This window comes from Pantherophis guttatus, chromosome 18 (genome assembly GCF_059756535.1).
Source record: "Pantherophis guttatus breed Tessera chromosome 18, ASM5975653v1, whole genome shotgun sequence".
NCBI classification, from domain to species: domain Eukaryota; kingdom Metazoa; phylum Chordata; class Lepidosauria; order Squamata; family Colubridae; genus Pantherophis; species Pantherophis guttatus.
The window spans coordinates 693,352-712,166 of NC_142080.1; the positions used below are offsets into that span (position 1 = coordinate 693,352).

The window sequence follows — 18,815 nt, forward strand, 5'->3', positions numbered from 1 at the left end:
CAGGGAACTTTCTCCCCCCCCTCCCGTCCTGTTCGCAATCTTTTCCGCTTAGGGACGGGCGGCGTTTCTGGGCCCTTCGCTTTTCATTTACGGAAAAGGGAAATAAATGGATGAGATGGTTAAAAAAAGGATCCTAAAAGGGACAAAAGAAGACGCACAAACACACACACACACAGTTTGGCACCAGCCTTCCAGCGGCCAAAGTTTTCCTGGAAAACCTCGCTGCCTTTTCCGACCTTTCCCCCCCCAGTCCCCCCCCTTTTTTTAAATGGGGGGGGGCTACTGCTTCTGCAGAGGGTCGATGTTTTACTTTTCATGGTTTTGCCAGGGTTTTCTCTCTCTTCCTCCCCCCCCAGGAGTGAGGCCCTTGGGGTGGCTCCTCGGCCCACCGTGGGCTCTCCCCGCGTGGCTCGTTGGTCACGGAACCGGGGCTCGGATTTTCACGCCTCTCCGGTTGTCGCTTCGGCGGTTCTTTTGTGGCTGCGTTTTCCGGAGCGGCGATTCCGTGGGCTGCGCCACAAACACGCGCGTGCACACACACACTCGCCCGCCCGCCCACCCACCCGCAAATAACCCAGGGCCCGGGCTGGGCGCGTCCGGGGAAGGCAGATCCCGGGGATGGTTTTCCTGCCGACTGTGGATCGGGAAAAACCGGGGAGGTTTGTCAACTCAGCTCCGGCTTCGTGATCCAAAGTTTCCTCTGGAGGTTTTAAGCTTCGTGTTTTTCTCTCGCCTCGTTTTGCAGCTTCAAAATCGCTTTTTGGGGGTGGGGTCGCCGGGGCTCCTTTGGCGGGGGAGGGGCTGCGGAGGGATCAGCAAGGGGAAAGCCCCCCCCCGATTTAAGACCCCCCTCCCCGCTCGAGGCTCCCGATGCTCCCGGGGAGGGGTCTTCTGAACCCGGGAGAAAAGGCCCGATGCCAGGGGTCCTTTCCCCCGAAGCGCTTCCTCGGCCGGCCTTTGAAGCAGCCCCCATCCGTCTAGAGGCCTGCGGGCGGGCGGGCGGGCGGGGATGATGGGGGCGGTGGTGCAAAGCAGCCGGCAGGTGACAGCTTGGGAAGGGAAGCGCCGTTGAGCCTTCGGGCGTCTCTGCCGGTGTCAGCTGCTTCCGAGCCCCCCTCCACCCCCCCCAATGCTGCCGCCGTCCCTAGCCAGATGTTGAGCCCCGGAGCCAGCCTCCCCCTCCCGCTGCGGTCCAGCTGCCAGCCTTCCCATCGCCTCCTTGGTGCCGGCAGGCCGAGGATGATGGCTGGACAGGGGAGCCCAGCATCGGCCGCAGAGCAGACGGGCTCAGTTCTGCAACCGCCCCCGCCCCGGCTTTCGTCGGGACCCCGCGACTGGCCGACCCTGCAGGGCCGTCGTCCACCAGGTGGGTTTACGGGCCGCGGGGAAGCCGTTCAAGCGGACGCCCCCAAAGGGCTCCCAGGAACTTTCTTCCTCCCTCCGGCTGTGTCCCTGGGGGCGCCCGGGGTGGGGAGCCCTCCGGAGGGGCGGGGGGCGTGGCCGTGGGGAGGGGGCGGAGCCGGGCGCCCGGATTGGAGCAGCGCTGCCAGGGCTCGGCGCTGAGTTGCGAGGCTCGGCTGGGCTCGGCTCGGCCGCCGCGGCTTTGTTCCGGAGCCTTTCCCCGCCGCGGGCGGGCTGGCTGGCTGGCCCCCTGCCCGCCCCTCCCGCCCCGCCCGGAGCCCGCTGGAGGCTCGGCCGCCACTCGCCCGGGGCGCTCGGGAAGCTCGGCAGCTCCCACGCCGGCAGGGGAGGCTGCCCGTCCTGCAGCCCTGTCCGGACCGGACAGCCCCGCGGGGGACGGGCGGGTCTTCCTCCTCCGGGTAAGCGGGGCGCGGCGGCGCTTTGTGTCTGGCGGGGGCGTCGGGAGGGGGGAGGGGTCTTTGCCGTCCTCGTGCCAGCCGCGGGAGAGCCCCCGGGGGAAGCGGGCCGGAGCCCCCCGTTGCGGGCAGCGACAGGAGCGTCTCTTCGCTGCCTCCTTCTCCAACCGGGCGCCCGTCCGCAGCCGCGGGCTTCCAACGCCCATCATCCCCCCCGGGAGACGCAGAACTGGGCTAAGTGAGATGCGATGGGGATTGTAGTCCTCCGTCCTCCCCGCCGTTTGAGAAGGTCGGGAGCCATCGGGTAGCTGAGTCGGCTCTTTCGCTCCTTGGCGTTTTCAAGGATGGGCGCGGGGGGGGGTCTTCTCTCTGCTTTGGCTGCACAGAACGGCCTTTTAAAAAGCATCGCCCCCTTTTTCTTCCAGCCCCCCCCCCGTTAACAGAATTGTTATTCTGCTTTCATCCCTATCTCCCCCCCCCCCCCCCACCATCGCCACCACAAAGTCAACTCCTGCATGGCTTCCATCCTTTACATTAAAAAAAAAAGGATAAAAAGTCCAAACTTTAAAAGCCCGCAAAGAACGGGAGGAAAGAAGGGAAAAAACTCTCAAATAAACAAGGCAGGGTTGATGTCTTTGAATCCCCGCCAAGCCCCCCCCCCTCCATTTTTTCAAGGGGGGGCATTCAGTGCGTGGAAAGGACAGGAGGCACAAGAAGGGACGTTTGGGTGTGTGTGTTTGCGGGGGGGGGAGGGAGACCCCTTTGCTGCTCATGGGAATCTGCTGGGTGGGAAAGGCCCCATTGGGAGTGTTGACGTCCACACACAAACACCCGCCCAGCCGCCTTTTGCAAAACCGTTGAAAAAAGAGAGAGAGAGAGAGAGAGAGAGAAATATATTTCCCCAAATGTCTTTGGCCAATAATGAAGGCCAGCCCTGCGCCAACAGCTGGAATATAGTAACCCAGTTTAGCCTGGAAGGGAACAGCCGAGGCTCAGCTGACTGCCTAGATTAGCCAAATCCTGTTAATATTCTGCTTTTGACTCCTGATCCACGTTGCAAGGAGAAAGCTGCATTAAGTGGGTGTTATTTTTTTTTTCTCCAGAAAAAAAAAGCTGGACAAGGGTCTGGACAAGGGGTCTCTTAAGCTTGGAGGACTTCAACTCCTAGAATTCCCCAGCCAGCTTTGCTGGCTGGGGAATTCTGGGAGTTGAAATCCTCCAGCCTTAAAATTGCCAAGGTTGGAGACCCCTGGTCTGGATAATCTCTGGATGCCTGTTTCTCTCTCTGTCTCTGTCTCTCTAACTTTCCCCTCTGGTGCAAATAAATTAAGAAATATTGAGAAAGTTAGCAAAGCCCGATCTGGAACTAGGTTAATGCAGAGATTTGGATGAGGCTCAAGATAGCAGATTCCAGGGAGCAGTGAAAGCTTTGCAGAATAAGCCAAATTTAAACGAAAACAGCTCAAGGTTTTGCGGGGCGTTTGGAGACCAGCGAGGATTTCTTCCCAGTTGTGTGTTTGTTTCACACCACAACCTTTTTTTCCCCTCCTACCATATCTGGGTCTTTGACCTGCCCAGAGGGAATTTATTCTTGGCTGTATTGTCCTTGTCGTTCCTGGAAAGTTTGCGGGTTTTTTATCGGTTAAGGCCAGGGAGATTATGGAACTGCTTGGGGGTCTCCATTTCCAAGTGTTCTAAAAGTGCTTCCTCTGAGCATGGACAGAGTGCGCTTCGTCCCTGTTATTTGTTGCTAAACATTCTGCTTAATTCTACCTCGGGTACGCGGGTGGGGGTTTCATTTATTGTTCTTCCTTGCTTGGGGATAATCTGTGATTTTCAGCACCCTCTCTGGGTCTCTGTCTCCTGCGGTTTGTAATAAAGGCCTACCTTGCAAAGTTGTTGTAAGAGGGGGGGGTCTTGTTGACCAAACATGAGATGGTCCAAAATTAGTTGCATTTCAGTATTCCCTCCATGGGTCTTTTTCCAATTTTGCTTCCCCTGAAAAAAAACAGCTCCAAAATCCTGCCCCTTTCCATGTGTCCCTGGATGGCAAAAGACCCACTTTAGCCTCAAAACAACCCTGCAGAGTAGGCCTGCCTGGAAAGAAATATCTTCTGCGGAGGGACATGGGTCAGAGGGACATTCATAGGATGAGATGAAGGCGAGGGGGAAACCAGGTTTATTCTAAGCAGGAAAGTTGTGTGAATTGGAAGCCTCGTCTAAAGGTTGTCCTCTACTTACGACCATCTTTTTTTTTTTTTTGCGATCTTCCAATGAGTGAAGTCCACGGGGAAGCCGGATTCGCTTAACAACCGGGTTACTAACTTAACAAACGCAGTGATTCGCTTAACAATGGTGGCAACAACGGTCGTAAAGCGGGGCAAAACTAACTGAACAGCTGTCTTGCTTAGCGATGGGAAATTTCGGGCTCAGTAGTCGTCGTAAGTCGAGGACCCTCTATGCAGCTTCACATTGGTCTTCTTATCGCGTAGCTGTGGCCGTGTTTTTCCCTGAGTGCGGGGGGTTCAACACAACTCCGTCTCGGCCCCCCTCCCCCTCCCCCTCCCCCAGGTTGGCCAGGCGAAGCTCGTGCTAACCGGACACCACGAAAATTGTGGTCTTTGGCCCGTGCTCTGCCTCCCCCCCCACCCTAAAAGCCGAAAACAAAACAGAGGAAAGTTTTGTGAAAACAAAACTTGTGTCTCCTGCGCATAGAAAAATTGGCAGAGGAAACGGTCTGGAAAGATTTTTTCCCCCCTTGCTGGAGGTTGTGCCCCTCCACAATCACACACTCAGCAAACGTGGGGAGGATTGAACTCTTCCAAAGGTTATTTGAGGAAGCTGCCTGAACCCTTAAAGGGGTCGGAAAAAGCCGGGGAGTGGGGGGGGGGCTTTGCTGTTTAGAGGGAGGCGAGGGGTCTTTCCATCAGCAGCTTTCCAACCAACTCTGATGTTGAGCCATGGGGCACAATGATGCCACCATGAATGGCCCAAATCCTGCCTGATTCCTACAGTTAGAACATGGAAGGGATTCCAGGTTCATCCCAAGAAGGCGTCTTTGCCTTGTTGGCATGGAAAAGCACTTTGTGCGTGCTCAGGGACCCTCCTTTCTTGAGTGGGGCAGCAGAGCAACTGTTGAGACTCTTGAGACTTTCTCATCCTTTTGCGGTGTGGTTGTGGCGTTGAAAAAAAAGAGTGGGTGGCTATTGCCGATAAGCCATCATTTCCAGAGTAACGATCCTGGCTTAATATTGGCTGAGCCGCTTGCTAGAATTTGGAGGTGGGGAAACCGGCCAGTGTTTTTGGGAACAGGCCAGGTTGTGCCCCTTGCGAAGCCAGGAGTAAACAAACCACACCAGGAATTCACGCCGAGGGGAGGATTGCCCTGGCACTAACCCAGATACGGCTTCCTCGCTTGGGGCGGAGTGTGCAAGGCACAGGGGATTGTGGCGATGTTGCTGTCGATCAGCCCTTGGCAATGTGTGCCCTCCACAAAGTTTGTTTAAACAAGCCACAGGGCAGCACGACGTGCCGTACGGATCATCGTGGTTTGTCCTGTGCGGAGAACAAGCCATAGTTTAGCTTGATGTGCAGAAGACAAGGCTTGTATTGTGCAATTCCTGTGTTTTCCAGGTTGATTTTCTGAGTTGGCATCACCCGCTCATCTAAGGGGGGCTGGGACATGGGCATCCAGGGCAGGGCAGGTCCGATCTCTGGCTGGGGAGGGCACTGGAGGTCCAGGGAGGGTCCATTAGCCCTCCGGGGATGTTCTGCAGTCTCACCTGGTGGCCAAGGAGAGGAAAGCCACAGGGGTCTCACCCGGCTGCCAAGGAAAGGGAAGTGGGTGGGGGGTCTCACCCGGCAGCCGTGAAAAACGGCAGAAGGTGCCTAGCTGAGTCTTGCCAGCCCCTCCCTCCATTCCAGCTGTCCCGTTTGCAAATGAGGGGGGGATTTCTGCACCGTTAATTGCTAATCAAGCCAGACCGAGAGGGGGCTCAGCTTTCTGCTGGCTTGAGGGCGGGGCCTCCCCCTTCCAAGACCCCCACTCCCAAACCTGAATCTACAGATGCCTTCTGGAATAAAAGAAGGGAGACCGGTCTACCTTCGCTTTGGGTCTCCAATTCTATTTGGGGAGGGGGCTTTATTCTGGTTGGGGATGATTTAAACGGGATGAGCCGGAACTGGGCCCCAGGGGAAAGGGGGCTGGGCAAAGTGCCTGGGGGGGGGCAGAGATGAATGGCCACCACCGGGCTCCTTCCTCCCCAGCAGCATTTTGTTTCTTGGAAATCATTTCTGGATTATTTCCTTAATTCTTGTTTTAACCGCCAATTTTCTCCAGCCACCCAGGGCTCTCTAAGGACCCACAAAAATAGCAAGCATCTCATTAGGGAAAAGAGGCCATTAAGAGATTTCTCTTCCCGCCATGCCCCCACTTCTCTTGCGCAAACGGCCCTCAGGAAGCCTCCTTCCTGGAAATTTTGAGGGAAATTTCCAGTTTGGCTTGTCCTGAGTGGGCCCTGGACAAAAAAAAACAAACCCAAATTTGCCCAGAAATCCGAATTGGGGAGGGGCATCTGTCCCTCGACTTTCACATTGAGGTCACTTTTGGCTCTCATTGGGCCTGGCTGGGGGGCAGTGGGAGAGAGGGTCCCAAGCATCCGGAGGAGAAAAGGCTAGGGAAAAGGAGGCCACAAGGTGATCATCAGGTGAGGGATCGTATCCTTGATGAATTCGGGGCCTTTTAATGTTGCTTTTCCCAAAGACGCCTGCAAGGGCACGTACAATCCTTCCTACCTCTTTATCTTCACAAGAGCCTTGTGAGGTAGACCAGGCTGGCTAAGATCGAAGGGGGTTGCACTCCAATTCCCTCGAATTTTGGATGATTGAGGACCCTCAAGGAGCCTCCCGTCCCAAATAAGAAATTCTGGCTCCGGTGAGCATCCGGAACAGACTCGGAGACTTTTGCATTTCAGATGCCCCCAAAGCAGCCCCTCCCTCTCTGGGCTCTGACACCCCCCCCCCCCTTATTCTACGGCCTCTGTTCCCCACAGCTGGGAATTTGGGGCCCATTGGGAAAGGGCCGTCTCCAGTCCAGCAAGCGGCCCGAGGGAGCCCTGCCTTGCGTGCGAGTCCTCCAGCTACGCCGTTCCCACACTCAGAAGCTGCCGGCACGTTGGATGTCAAGCCTCGGGTGCGAAGCTTCCCAGAGAGACTGTCACAGGGATGGCGGTTCCCAGAACGGCCCTTCTCCAGCTCGGCCGAGGGAGGCCTGGGGTCACCGCAGCTGTGGGTGGAAGGACGGCCGGGCGGTCACTGCCGCCAAAATAGCTGCTCTTCCCACGACTCCGGGGGCAGCCAGACCCCCCCTGGGATTTGCACAACTTTGGCAGCTGCCATAGCCGTACGGGCTGCTGCGTTTCCCAAAACGGCCGTGGCTGACTCTGGCCGGCCCTTCGCTCGAGCCCAGGGTCCACGCGAACGGGCTGCGTGGCTCGTATATTTTACTGTATTGTGTACAAATAAAAAGTCCAGGTTTTATACGATTCCTGGTCTGAAGGTAGGCCTGTCGAAAAGCGTTTCCAATGCACAAAGCTGGCTTGTCTGAAAAGAGGGTGGGAAAAAGGCACCTGAATTGGGGTTAGTTAACTCTTTGGGGAACGCTTGTGACTTTGGGGAGGCGACCCCTCCAAAATCCGGTTCCTTCTTTTGCAAAAGCGTAGCCACCGCCATCCAGCTAAGCCGCTTGCCCTTGAAAGGAGAAACCAAGGTTCTAGTCCTCATGGCTTGTCCTGAAGCTGCAATACGGGGAATCGTCGAATCGTTTTCCCGCAGGGGGACGTAAACTGGAGCACTGCGGATGCGGAGAGAAATGGAGCTTTTTTCAGAGGAGTCGCGGGGCTGTTCTCCGGCGTCCTTGATTTCACTTTTAATATTGTTTTGTTTGTGTTGCCCCGGCTGGCTTTCCTTTCCCCAAAGGGCCCCGTTGCCTCTTTCTTATCGGTTGTTTTTGCAAACGAAAGCAGGGAATTTGCTGCAGCCAAGGCTCCTTCCCTTCTCCTGGGCTCAGTCGGGAGGCATGAAAAGACGGGACTCACAAGTGGCTGGAAAGGGAATTAAAAGGGATTAGCCGAGGTGCTATAAATGGACGCGGGACGGACACCTGAGGCAGCTTCTCCAAAGAGGTCAGCTGTGGCGAAAACCTGGCTGATTCCCTCCTGCCTTGGGCTGGCTTCACACCGCACGCTCAGCTTGCTGGTTCAACGTGCGGCAGGAATGAGGGTTTATTCGACAAACCGAGATTGGGGAGGTTGATAGGGCTGCCAAAAGTTCCTTCCAAAAATTTGGGATTAGTTTTGCAGAGGGCTTGTCTTGTCCCTTCAAACCTTCCCCCCAAAATGATTGCTTTTCCATCAGTTTGTCTGGAGCTTTTTTAATCCTTCAAATTTAACAGAATCACAGAGTTGGAGGGGACTTTAGAGGTCTTCTAGTCCAACCCCCTGCTGAAGCAGGAGACCCTATTCCATTTCAGACCAGTGGCTGTTCAGTCCCTTCTTAGAAGCCTCCAGTGATGGAGCAACCACGACTTCTGGAGGGGAGCCCTTCCATTGATGGATTGTTCTCACTGCCAGGAATTTTTTCCTTATTTCCACGTTGGTTCTCTCCTTGATTAATTTCCATCCATTTGGGCAGCTCTGTTTTAAAAAAATAAAAATAAAAAACTAATACGTCTCCATTAGACTTCAGTTATAACAGAGGCTGCTGCTCTTTTAAGAAAGGGGTGAATTTGCAAAATATATATATTTTTTTAAAGAAAATCAGCGGAGTAAGAAGGCTGAGCAGGTGGATTCAAGGACACCTTTCACAGAACATAAAATCATGGACTGGAAGGGGCCTCGGAGGTCTTCTTGGAGGTCCTTGGTTTGGACTCCACTGCCCATAATCCTTGCAAGTGACTTGCTTGCAACTTCAATGCGATTGCTAGAATCCGTGCCTGGCTTGGTACTCCCTTCCTCTCTCTCTCTCTCTCTCTCCCCCATTTTCTGCAGTGAGTTGCTGGATGTCCATGTTTTCCCTTGGCCTTGACTGTAGGACCGAGATCTCCTTGTGGTCTCCTTTCCGAGGGAGAACGGCTGTAGATCAAGATAATTCATGCCGGGATGCTTTTTGGAAGGGACATCTTTTTCTTCCGGTTGGCTCCTTCTACGGAGAGAGCTGGGCTGTCTGCTCCGAAAAAGAGACCACGAGTTGAGCCACGTGGGGCCTTGATGCTTGGCAGGAGGGAGGAAGTAAACACACAGACACACACACACACACACACACGGCCCAAGCATTGCCAAAGGAGGTTATTGAACCGCAGCCCATATTCAGAGAGAATTGAATTAAAGTCTGGCGGCACATAAATCACCGTGCCTGGTTCCCAGCGCCCGTCCCGTCCAGGGGCTGCAGAAAAGACGCCATTTGTCAAGCAAACAGATGAATCGATGGTGCCGGGGTTGGGCTGACGCGAGCTGCCCGGCCCCCGCTCAGATTAAGTGGTCGGGGGGCTCTAACTCGGGGGTGTCGGGCCTCTCTGCGGCCCACTTGGACATCCAGACCCTCAGGGTGAGAGACCCCAGCTTCTTTCAAAACGCAGAAGGGGGCTGACTCAGCTCCTTCCTCGAAAACCTGCGGGGTCTGCAATTCCCAGGATGTGGGCGCCACGGTGCTGGGAATTCTAGCACGTTTGTTTCAGCAGACCCGGGAAAGTGGCGGTTTGGAAATTGGAGTTGCAGTATGGAGCCAGATACTAGGGGGAGGGGGGAGAGGGGCGAATGTGAGCAAAAAATGCTGGGCTTGGTCTTCGCCTGCTTTTTAATCAAACGAAGAGGACTAGATGCTTGAGTCTGTTTTTAAGGAAAGGCTCGTCCCTGTGCATTGCAGAGGTTCCTGGTTCTCCGGATGGATTCCCAGGGAAGCTAAGGGCAGGGAGATGGGCCTTGTAGTCCATCACAATCAAACTAAGGGAGACGTTGAAACGGGGAAACCAAAAGTGCCTTCGTTTAATCTCCTGTGATGGTTTTCAAGATTGGATAACAAAATTGACTTCAAGTTCAAAGGAAGGATTTGGAGCAGGTCAGTTCGGGGGAAATTTGAAAGCGGGTCTGTTCACTTGTGTTATTGCAACCTGGGAACCTGGTCTCAGAGCTGCCTCAAGGGGAGACCCAGATCGAGCTGTTTTTGGGCGCTGGAACAAAGCAGCTCTTCTTTTGAAAACGGCCGTGTCTTTTCCCTTCCTGAGTCTTATTATCATCATAAGACCTGGATTGGCTGCCCGTTGCAGGAATCGGGGGCCTTGTGGTGCATGGAAATGGACAGCAGCGGGCGAGCAATTAATCTCGTGATACGCCGTTTTATCCTGTGATATCAGAGGGAGAGTGGGGGGGGGCTAACTTGGTCCTGGAGTTTTTCTGAGCGGCAGTTAGGAAGAGGGGGGGGTTGAATGCTGTTGGGGGGGGTCTGTCCCGTGGGGCCCTGAGAGGCAGGGAGGTGAGGAAGGAAGGAAGGAAGGAAGGAAGGAAGGAAGGAAGGAAGGAAAGAAGGAAGGAAGGAAGGAAGGAGAGAGAGGGGGGAAAGAAGGAAAGAGAGGGAAGGGAGGGAGGGAGGGAGAAGGAAGGAAGGAATCAAGGAAGGAAGAAAGGAGAGATGGAAAAGAAGGAAAGGGAGAGAGGGAACTAGACTGTGTTGTTTCTATGTATCATATGTGGGTATATGCGTAATTTTGTATTTATTTATTTATTTATTTATTTATTTATTATTTTGTTATGCTTATGTAGTGTATATTGGAGGTGGTGACCCTTTGAGAGCAGTAAGCAACAAAATTTCATTTTAATGTATGCCGATTAGTGTACATTGCACATGTGACAGTAAAGTTATTCTATCTATCTAGGGAGGGAAGGAAGGAAAGAAGGAGAGGGAGAGGGAGAGGGAGGGAAAGAAGGGATAGAGAAGACAGGGAGGAAGGAAGGAAGGAAGGAAGGAAGGAAGAGATAGAGAAGGGAGGGAGGGAGGAAGGAAAAGGAAAGAAGGAAGGGAGAGACAGAGAAGGAGGGAGAGAAGAAAAAGACAAAAAGAAGTCTTGGAAAGGTATACATCCCCAATAAAAGATTCTCTGGCCTTTTTGTGATCTGGCACCTTCCTGATCCTTCCTAGCGAGGCGCTTCTAAGACGGCATACAACAGCCTGTTTGTCTTCACCGGGGCCGCTTCTGTCTGTGTTTTCTTAACTTCTGGATTTTTCCACCCGGCTGCCTCCCATTTGGACAGTCAAAGCTCTTAATGGGGAGCGATCGCTTGCCAAACAACAGGCCAGCTTTCCTGGAGGCGCGGAGAGGAGTGTGGAGTGCGCAATCCAGAGGAACCCTGTGCAGCCCCTCCGGTCACTTGTGAGGACCTTTGCAAAGCTAACTCCGGCTGTAATTTTGCCTTCCAGCCTTAGATAAATGGCAGACGGTCTGCTGTGTCTCCCCCAGGAAATTATTATTATTATTATTATTTATTTTTATATTTTTATTTTTAAATTAGGGCTGGCTTTGTCATCTGCTGGACAGCAAATGCCTCCAGCATACATAGAGCTCTCCAAACTTGGCAACTTTAAGACGTATGGATTTTAACTCCCAGAATTCCCCAGCCAGCAAAGCTGGCTGGGGAATTCTGGGAGTTAAAGTCCACACGTCTTAAAGTTGCCAAGTTTGGAAACCCCTTCTCCTTCCTTCCTCTTTGGAGCCTCTTCCGGCTTCTGGAGTCCATCTTTGTTCTTCCAATAATGGAAAATCCAGTTTTACTCACCCAGGCCAAATGTTTTTGACCGACAGAGTGATTTTGCTTGAAAGCCAGCAGGACTGGGGGGGGGGCTTAATTCCCCCCCGCCCCCCAATTGGGAGCCTGGCCTGTTTGTCCCAGCGTTGTGGCTGGCTTGTCCATCTCATTTGTCCTCTTCGCCTTCCACCTGGGGTGCCGCCTGGAGAATCGACTCCAATTCCTTTGGGTGCTGTTGTTGTGACAGGGCGAAGCACCTCAGCCAAAAACATCATTCAGTCAAATTGCTTCTGGATGGTTGAAGAGAGGCAACAGAAAGTCCCCGGAGGAAATTAGAGGGAAAACAAAACAACAAGCACAAACACACATACACACACTCTCTGAAAGGCGTGGCATAAGAGGAAGGAGGAGCGAGGAGGGTAAAGGAAACAATAAAACTCATGTCGCAAAGCACAGCCGAGGGCTAAAACCAGCCAGCCAGTCGCTCTGTGATCTGGCAAGGAAAGTGGTGAGAGATCCTTGCAAATTTCCTGGGAGTAAGCGCCCTCAGCATCTCCTTCTTGGGGATGTTCTCACAGCCGGCCCAAATGGTTGCTTTCTCCTGTTTTTTTCATCCAGACAGGACTTTGGCACCGAAAGTGATTTAACTTGTAGGATGCGGAGACTGACTGCTGGGTTAACGTTGTTTTATTTCCGTCTTCATCGCTTCAGCTGCTAGGCGGCTGGGTTTTATACCGGCCGAAGGGATTTATATCAGCGAAGTGGAACCCCAGATCTTCTGATAGGGTTATCCCTGGACCGTTGGGGGCCACGTCATCTCCCCGATTCCCAAACTGGAATTTTACAGCTCTCCAGAAACGGGGATGAGCTTCTTCCAAAGGAGGGGCACAAAATTGTGGTTTCATTTATTTGGCTTACTCCTCGTTTTCTATCTTTCGATTTCTTCTCTACCTTGCTCTTTTGGGGAGAAGGAGGCCTATGCATTCAGTTACGGGGTGCGCCTGAGGCTTGTGTGGGTCACACTTCTTTAGCTAGAAATCGCTTCCCACCTCCCAAAATGCGGCTTTCCCCTTTTCATCCAATCTGCCAGCCTCCAAGCGGAGCTGCTGGACCAGGTGGGGATCTCCATCGCAGGCAAGTGCGGGGAAACCATCCGAAACCTAGGCTTAAATTTCCTGACTCAGCCAACTGCTTGCCGGGATCCCCAAAACACCCTCCGGGAGAGGCAGGAAGTCTCAGAAGCATCTTTGCACCTGAATTAAGGCCAGGGGATGCTGCAGGGGTGGGGCTCTTTCCTAAAACCTCGGTTTGGGATGTTTTCCAGCTGTTTGGATCTGGGTCTCTATGCCAAAGCCCAGCAGTGAGATAATTTAGCTCTGCTCCCATAGGCTTCTGTTCCCGTGGTTAAGTTGGGGTTAGAGATAAAGTGCCTTTTGCAGTGGGGAGGGGGGGGAAAGGGGTTTCTACTGGGAATCCTCCAAGGATGGGGAAGGGTCTCAGGGGAATTTGTTTGCACAAAGCCAATTTTGGAGGAGAAAAAGCAGAATGCTTCCGTGTTTCTGTGCACAAAACGAATTGGGTTCAACTCAGGAGAAACTTTAATTATTTTTTTCTAATGTTCCTATCGGGGAAAGGGGTGACTGGAGTGTACTGCACCCTGGGGGCTCTGTTCCTGCTCAGCCTGCTAGACAAGAGTGCCTCTGAGCACGCCTTGAGTGCAGTGGCTCCTTCCCTGTCGTTTTATAACTTCATCCATCCTCCAGCATGGGAGATTTTTATTTTTTTTAATTTTAGGGCTCACCTTTCCTTCCCATTTGTTCCCATCTCCAGTAAGAGGTAACGTAAAAGCTTTGGGCTCTCCTTCCTTCTCCCCCCACCTCCCCAAAAAGCCCCCCCCCCACCCTTCTGCGCCTCACCCCCGTCTCGGCTTGCTGCATGGATGACTCCTGCGGGACGCTGAATTTATAACGGCAACTCTGGGCCCTGAATTATTAATAGTTTAATTTCCAACGTTGGTGCCAAAGCTCAGGAGAGCTCAGAGGAGGGGAGGGGAGGGAAGGGGGCTTGGCAGCCATTTTTACACCCCCTGCCTGCTCTAAGCCCTGCTCTTTGCCCTTGGAGGAGCCCCCCCCCCATTTGCACGCCCAGAAACTGTGTGGGGGGGGGGCAGGGGGTCTCAGCGTGCTGCCCTCCAGGTGATATTCATTAGAATTTTTGGATGCATGTAGGAAGATCTGTGTGTTTCTATAATTTAAGGAGGTTCCCCCAGTCCAGTTCACAAGGACTAGCACCTTAATGAAGATTCTAAACACTTTCCAGACCTCCCGGGTCCAGTCCATGAGGACTAGCACCTTAATGAAAACTCTAAATGCTCCGGATCTAACTTATGAGAACTGAAGCCTTAATGAAACCTCTGAACCGTTTCTAAGCCTCCTCCCCGCCACCCGGGTCCAGTTCATGAGGACTAGCGCCTTAATGAAGACTCCAAATGCTCTCCAAGCCTTGGCAGAGACTCCAGTGCGCTCTCTCTCTGTGTTTTTTTTTTTTATCACTCAGATAAAAACCCTCTGACAGCATCTCACCCACCGCCTTGCAACTCAATTTTCTGAAATCCCCCTCCCCTTCTTTTCCCACACCACTTCCCTCCTCTCCCCCTCCCTCCCCCCCTTTTCTTCTTCTCCCTTTCTGGAAAAAGCAGAAGGCAGCTGGAGCAGCTGCTAAAATTAGCCCACCGTGTGGATCGAATGGAGGGCCTGGAATATAATGTGCCAGTTGATGAGAAGTAATATATTAAATTTATATCGAGGTGGCCGCGGGTAAGAAGAAGATGATGGGGAAAGAAGCTGGCTTTGGATTTTTAATTGGCATAATATTTCATTTAATTACACCGTCTATTTTTGGAGGCAACCACGTGGCTGGCTCGGTGCTTCACATTAAGAGTGGTGGGGGGAGAAAAATCCCTGCCCATCAGTTCTTTGTGATCTCCGGGAAAGGGAGACCAACTTTAGGGTTAACTCCTTGGGTCAAACGCGCCAGGTTGGCACCTGGCATGGCTGAAGGACGAAGTGCCAGCTTTGCCTCTGTATTTCAAAATGAGAATTGCCAGCTTTTTGACTTCTCTCCGTCAATTTTGCAGTGCCAGGGATCATCTGCCCCCCACCCAATTGTGATCTCTGCAGATCAAGCCCCTCCTGAGCAGAGGAGGTGCCAAGCTTGGCATGCCCGAAGGCCTGGCATTCGACACCCAACCGGTCCAGATATTTTTGGCTGCGAGAGGCAGCAGGTAAAGGAGGACCTTAGATAACCTCTGCATAGACCTGATCCAAAACTCAGCTTCTGTTTTCTGACCGTTTGAGTCCAGCTCTTAGCCAGCTGAAGCCCAAGCTTTAAAGAGATGCCGTGGCCAAAGGATCCAGCGTTTCCCTCCTTTTCAAGGTTGTTGTTGCAGAGACCAGAGAAAAATAAAGAAGAAAGGATGGATAAAATAAATATGACACACACAAACAACTGTACGGATGGGGCCGAGTGCTGGGTTCAAATCTTAGATGGCCAGCAAGCCCACCAATCGTTTTAGGGTTTTAATTTCTCCAAGTATCAACCTCTGTATTGCTTTGAATCTTTATTTCAGGTTGATTTTATTTATTTTTTTTACTATTTTTATTGATGGCTTCAGAGGCAGAATATCTTGCGTTTTGTGAACGACAGAAAAACACACCCTGTGCCTGTTTGCTTGTCCAGCCTCCAAACAGCATCTTTTAAATGAGGGCTCCTTGTTGCTCTCCGAGCTGGGTTGTTCATTGCAGACATCTTATTACCTAACTAGCTAACACCATCAGGGCTAGAAGGAACATTTGTAGCAAACCCCATGAGTACTGATGATTTTACCTAGTTGGGTCATGAAAGGTTTGCAAGAAAACCACCAAGCTCAGAGACCACCAAGGAGCCCCAATCCTCCTCCTCCTCCCTCCTTCTAGCACTGAAGTTCTTATCTAGTTGGGTCATGAAACGTCTGCAAGAAAACCACCAAGATCAGAGACCACCAAAGGCCCTTCATTTCAAGCCCGAGCTACAAATATTCTCCTTTATTGGCATCTTTTAAAGTGACCGCAGGTGCAGCTTCCCAGAAACCATGCCAAAGCCCAGCCGCCCATCAATTTGCTTCTTCTTAGCTCACTTAGCCTGCGCCAAGGCACCCCAAAATCCCACCTCCAGTGGGCTGGCACGTAGCTGGGGCTGTGGGGGGGGAGAGGCGGCTGGCTGGTGGGACAAAGACCCTCCCCTCCCCCCCCAGGCCAGGAAGCAATAAAGCATTTCTGCTGGGCCAGGCAGAGCTGCATCTGTATTCCAGCCCCCTCCTCTCCTGCCAGTTGTAGCTTCCGGTAGCAGCCGTTCGTTCCTGAGGATGGGAAAGACGCCAAAGGAGAGAGAGAGAGGGAGGGAGCATCCCAGCGGGATGCAGCGCTTTGCAGAATGGCACTTAGGCATATTTAAAATAAAAAGGAAGGGTCCTCTGTTTCTGCCTCTCCCCCTCCCCAAAGCCCTGGCAGAAGGCCTGTTATTTCCACCGACTGGTTGCTGCTCACCAGGCAGCCATTCCGCTCCCTGTCGGAGCTGAGAAGCTGTTTTGCCTGCCTTTGGCCAGAAAAATCCTCTCCGGTTGTTGTCCTGGTCGGCTGGGAATCCGATGCAAAGACGGGGTGATTACGCTGGAGGTCCTGGTGGTTTTAATGAAGGGGAAATGAGGGAGGCTCCCTCACAAAGCCCCGATGCTTTAGCCCAGATCTGGCCAAACCCTGAGGACTAGAAACTTGCAGGTGTGTTCTCTTTGGCTAAGCTGTTTGCCATAAACATCAGCAGTCCGTTAGCCTGGTGTGCTTTGCCCCAAACAGAACCAAACAGAATCTGAAAAGGCAGATTAATCTAGAAATGTATTATTTATTCCATTGGCTAAGTGAGTCAGATAGAGACTGAGATACGACTAATTTTAGGCTTATTGCTAACCCTGTAATTCAAGCTGACCGCTGTTTATTAGGCCTTTTTAAACAGACAGCGTGCAGGTGGGGGGTGGAAACCCCAATTGTTTTGCAAGGTGTCCATCCAGGGTAGCTTCCTTTCTCCTTCATGAGGACTAGAATGCTTCTCAGCTCCCAAACGCTCAGCATCAAGCAGCAGAAATATGTTGGGGTGTTTTTTTTGCCTGCAACATCTTCATTTGTGGGGCAGGCGAGGGGGGGGGCACCCTTCCTCTTTGGCGGTGGAAGAAAGGCAGGGAAGATGGAGGGCTTTGGTCCTAAGCAGGCAGAAGTCTGTAAGTCTCCAGTAATGAGATTTTGATACCTGGATTTGGCTAGGCGGAGGTGAGGCTGCCTGTGCGCGCACACCGGGGTGCAGATCCCTTTTCCGCTTGTGCACCCATCGTCCTTTGTGGAGAACACACAGAACCCCCCCAACCCCCAATTTTCTCCTCTGCCCTCCACCCCCCCCAGGAGTCATTTCAATGGGTCGGTGCTGCTTTTTGCTACCCCAGGTTGAACAGGATTCATTTAAAAAAAATTTTTAAAAAATGCAATGGGGATGGAAATGGCCACAGAACTCCTTTCTCAATCTTGGAAGTTTTAGATGGGGGGACTTCAAGTTCCACTCCCAGAATTCCGCAGGCTTTTTTTTTTTTTTTTTGATGGGTGGACTACAGCTCCCAGAATTCCCCAGGCACTTTACGATGGGTAAAGACTACAATTTCCAGAATTGCACAGCCAGCAGGCATCACCAAACTGATTTTTTTGCAAACTCCCACTGCATTAAGGTGCTGAGAAGATCATTTTACTGCAACATTACAGGCCACTGCAAATATCCAACAAAATCTTCATTTTTTCCTCTCCTGTTAGAAATAGGTATATATAAATATATATATATAATAATAATTCCAAAGCCTGGGGATTCTCATTAAGTGAAGGGAGCCTGGCTCAGCCGCTTAAAATGATGACAAAGGAAGATATATTTTTCTGGTAGCCAGAAGGCAAGGGGTTTTTTTAAAAAAGAAAAAGAAAAGAAAGAAAGACAGAAACACTTCCCTGCTCTATGTGTGTGTGTTTGTTTGTGTTTTCACATGATTCAGCTATTTCCATCTTGGGAGAAAAAGAGGCCAGATTTGAACCTCACACAAACCGGTTGCCATGAGGACTAGCATCTTGGAGGGGTCGTCCTGCCCGCTGCAGGCCTGGCAGTTTAAGGAGGCTGGCCAAGGAGGGCAGATCTGGGGCTCCGATGCCCGGGGTACGATTGGACAGATCTCTCTCGAAATCTTTCCCGGCAGCGTCTGGCTCGGCTGTTGGGTGGCGCTGAGATGCCAGGCTGAGAACCCTCGGCGTCGTTTTGAGTTGTATTTATAGTGACAGAGTTGTGCCTGACAGATGGTTCAGGGAAGTTCTGACACGGTGGCGGCTTCTCGCTGTAACAGGGGTCCCTCCTCCCTTTCACACGCTTTCCGGATCTGGATTTGACACAGACCCCCCCCTCGAATTACACAAAGTCTGACTGGAGTTTTTTTAAAAAAGAGAACAAAAGCACCAGAATGGCTGAGGGGGGGGGGATTGTCCCGCAGCCGCTCCCCCCCTTTTCTGCCAACTTCCCCGGAAAGATAAGCAGGTCCAGACCCCACCAAGGCTGCCACCCCCCCTCCAGTCTGCTGCAAACTGCCCCCTCCCCGTGGTTAGGAATATTCCCGGATACTTTCGAAAATCTGGATTGATTTTATGCCCTGTTTTCTAAAAAAAAAACCCATCCTCATCCCCATCGGGGTGGGCTTTAACCCACCCCAAGGGTTAAATGGAAGCCCAGAGACTTTCAACTCCCAGAATTCCCTAGGCAGCATGCTTTAAGATGTATGGACTTCAATTCCCAGAATTCCCTAGCTAGGATGCTTTAAGAAGAGTGGACTTCAACTCCTGGAATGCTCTAACCAGCAGCCATGGAATTCTGGGAGTTGAAATCCATTGCCAGCTAAGGAATTCTGGGAGTTGAAGTCCACCCATCTTAAAGGTGCCAAGGTTGAAAGACACAGCCGTAGAGGGACCCCCGACCCCTGCCCTCCTTGCAATCTGATCTCCAAGATCCCAATTCTGTGGCTTCCTGCCTCCTGGACCCATTTCTTACAATTGAGGGGGGGGGAAATGCTCCAGGCGGATGGAGCCGGCCCGTTTCTCCC

The 18,815-nt window shown here is 52.4% G+C and overlaps 1 protein-coding gene across 4 annotated transcripts in view; it reads left to right on the plus strand.

Moving 5' to 3' along the window:
- The first annotated feature begins 1,206 nt into the window (after window positions 1-1,206).
- Window positions 1,207-18,815, plus strand: part of SEMA6C (semaphorin 6C) — a 38,046-nt gene continuing 20,437 nt past the window's right edge. For 2 of the 4 annotated variants that reach the window (XM_087881021.1, XM_087881022.1), the window contains exon 1: window positions 1,207-1,366. In XM_087881021.1, the coding sequence (XP_087737147.1) occupies window positions 1,240-1,366 (127 nt within the window). In that variant the 5' untranslated portion in view covers window positions 1,207-1,239. Of the gene's footprint in view, window positions 1,367-1,534; window positions 1,821-18,815 lie in introns of those variants that run through there. The other 2 variants (XM_087881023.1, XM_087881024.1) reach the window with 1 other exon arrangement.